The sequence below is a fragment of the Vigna angularis genome, chromosome 2, assembly GCF_016808095.1.
Source record: "Vigna angularis cultivar LongXiaoDou No.4 chromosome 2, ASM1680809v1, whole genome shotgun sequence".
NCBI classification, from domain to species: Eukaryota; Viridiplantae; Streptophyta; class Magnoliopsida; order Fabales; family Fabaceae; genus Vigna; species Vigna angularis.
In genome coordinates this window covers 4,966,945-4,969,094 of record NC_068971.1, presented here as the reverse complement: position 1 = coordinate 4,969,094, position 2,150 = coordinate 4,966,945, and the positions used below count along the sequence as shown (strand labels likewise).

At 37.6% G+C, this 2,150-nt stretch overlaps 1 protein-coding gene across 1 annotated transcript; it reads right to left on the bottom strand.

Moving 5' to 3' along the window:
• Positions 1 to 513: 513 nt before the first annotated feature.
• On the bottom strand, positions 514 to 1,920 carry LOC108327178 (uncharacterized). The gene is made up of 4 exons (XM_017560910.2): positions 1,657 to 1,920; positions 1,206 to 1,582; positions 855 to 1,101; positions 514 to 774 (listed from the first exon to the last, which is right to left on the bottom strand). The coding sequence occupies exons 1-4, from the start codon at positions 1,918 to 1,920 to the stop codon at positions 514 to 516; spliced, it is 1,149 nt and encodes a 382-aa protein (XP_017416399.2).
• Between the last annotated feature and the right edge of the window lie 230 nt (positions 1,921 to 2,150).

The window sequence follows — 2,150 nt, the reverse complement described above, 5'->3', positions numbered from 1 at the left end:
CATGTACTAACTGCCAGCAGAGGCTAAAAGCTTCCAGATGAAAATATCACTGTATGAGTTGCTCTTTAACACCAAAAGTGGTGGTTTGGAATGACAAATTTGCATAAATCAATTTAGGCAGCTAGCAGAGCCTAACATTTATAAACCAGTTTAGCAATATGAATAAAAGCAAAGCAAAGCAGTTACAGCATAAATAAAAGCAAAGCACTTTAGCCTACACCAGCTAAACCAGTTACATCATAAATAAAAGCAAAGCAAAATCTGTGACAACAGCATAAATAAAGGCCATTGGAATTAAATATAATACTGGATAATGGTTCAAATAACATCCATTGCAAAAGTGGTCCATATTGATTAATAAAGAAGTCGTACAAATAATGGTCCATATTGATTAAAGGGTTACATTCACTAGAAGACAAAAAAGTGGTCCAGCCAGTCTACTTTAAATAAGAGTTACAGCCACTACTTTAAATAAATACTTTCTCCACTACAACTTGTCTGAAATTACATCCTTCAATTACAACTTGCTTGAGACCCTAGAATTTGTCCAGCCACTCTTGAGGATGCTCTTGTTCCCCCTTCACGCATAGTTGCAGATCCTTCAACTTCTGATGTTGATGCAGCCCCAGCCCCTGCATCTCTGGCTGATCTCCTTCCAGCTTGTGATGCAGATGCAGATGCCCCCCTTCCTGCAATTGATGCAGCCCCCCTTCCTGTAGATGCAGCCCTTCTTGATGCAGATCCAGGTGTTGATGTAGAAGCACCCCTTTTGTCCTATGAAAGGAGTAAGATAGTTAGATAACACATAGTTGTAAATAAATGAAATTCTAAATAACATTACCAAGAAGATTTACCTTGCTTTTCTGGCTCTTTTTACATGTCCTTACATTGTGTTCATATGCATTGCAACTGCTACATCTTATAGCAATATTGGTCTTTGACAATTTTCCATGGCTGACATATTCATCAGCTTCTCGTCTTCTTAATTTTTTTGGCCTCCCAGGAGGTGTTTTGTAAATGGGAGGTAGTAGTTGTGGAGAGTCAGATGTAGGCCAAAGTTGTTGTCCATTGATAGGACTTATAATTGGTGCATAACAAGTTCTATAGGCATGTTTCTTATAATAAGGATGAACATAATTTTCTGGGTTTTCTGATTTGTAATGAATGGCAGCAACATGTCTACTTTTTCTCTAAGGCTTGCAAACCTACTCATTATGTATGATCTAATCCATTCCATCATTGAAATTATAGGTTTGTCCCTTGCCAATAAAATAGTACTATTAAATGATTCTGACAAGTTATTGATCAACACATCACACCTAAGATAAGCACTAAAAGCATGCTTACACCAACTTTTAGTTGGTATACCCATTAACCAATTAAAGGCATCAACATTCAGATTTTTTAACTCACCCATTTTTTTCTCCCATTCCTTATAGTATGTTGCCTTCGCAGCCCCCATCATGAGGTCTCTAATTAGCAGGCCTCCCCCAAATTTTTTCTTGTAATTGTTGTATAAATGGCGTAAACACAACTTGTGTTCCACTCCATTCAAGATATCATCAACAACTAACATTAATCCCTTCAAGCATAATACACCAATAAGTATTACATAATCAAAATAAATTTCTAACTAAACTAAAAATTTTAATGTACCTTTTGCTGATCCACAATAAAGATCCACCTTTGACAATCTATGCCTCCAATATCATCAAGCAGCTGTGTCAAAAACCACATCCATGTGTCTTTGCATTCTATTTCTACCACAGCAAAAGCTAGTGGGAAATACTGGTCATTCGGGTCTCTTCCTACTGCAACTAACAACTGACCTCCATAACTTGTCTTCAAGTGACAACCATCTACCCCAATAAATGGTCTGCAACTACCTAAAAACCCCTCCTTATAGCCCTCCAAACACATGTAAAATGACCCAAACCTTGGCGGCAAGGTGGGTTCGGGTTGATTGACCTTAATCTTGAAGGTCCCAGCCTTGACTCTTAATAACTCAGCCACATAGTCATAGAGATGACCATATTATCGTTCTCCATCACCCACTAAACAATCCATTGCAATTCTCTTAGCTCTTCCAGCCTTCCAATGAGTTATTCCAACACTATATGACTTTTGTATTTCATCTATGATTTGTTTCA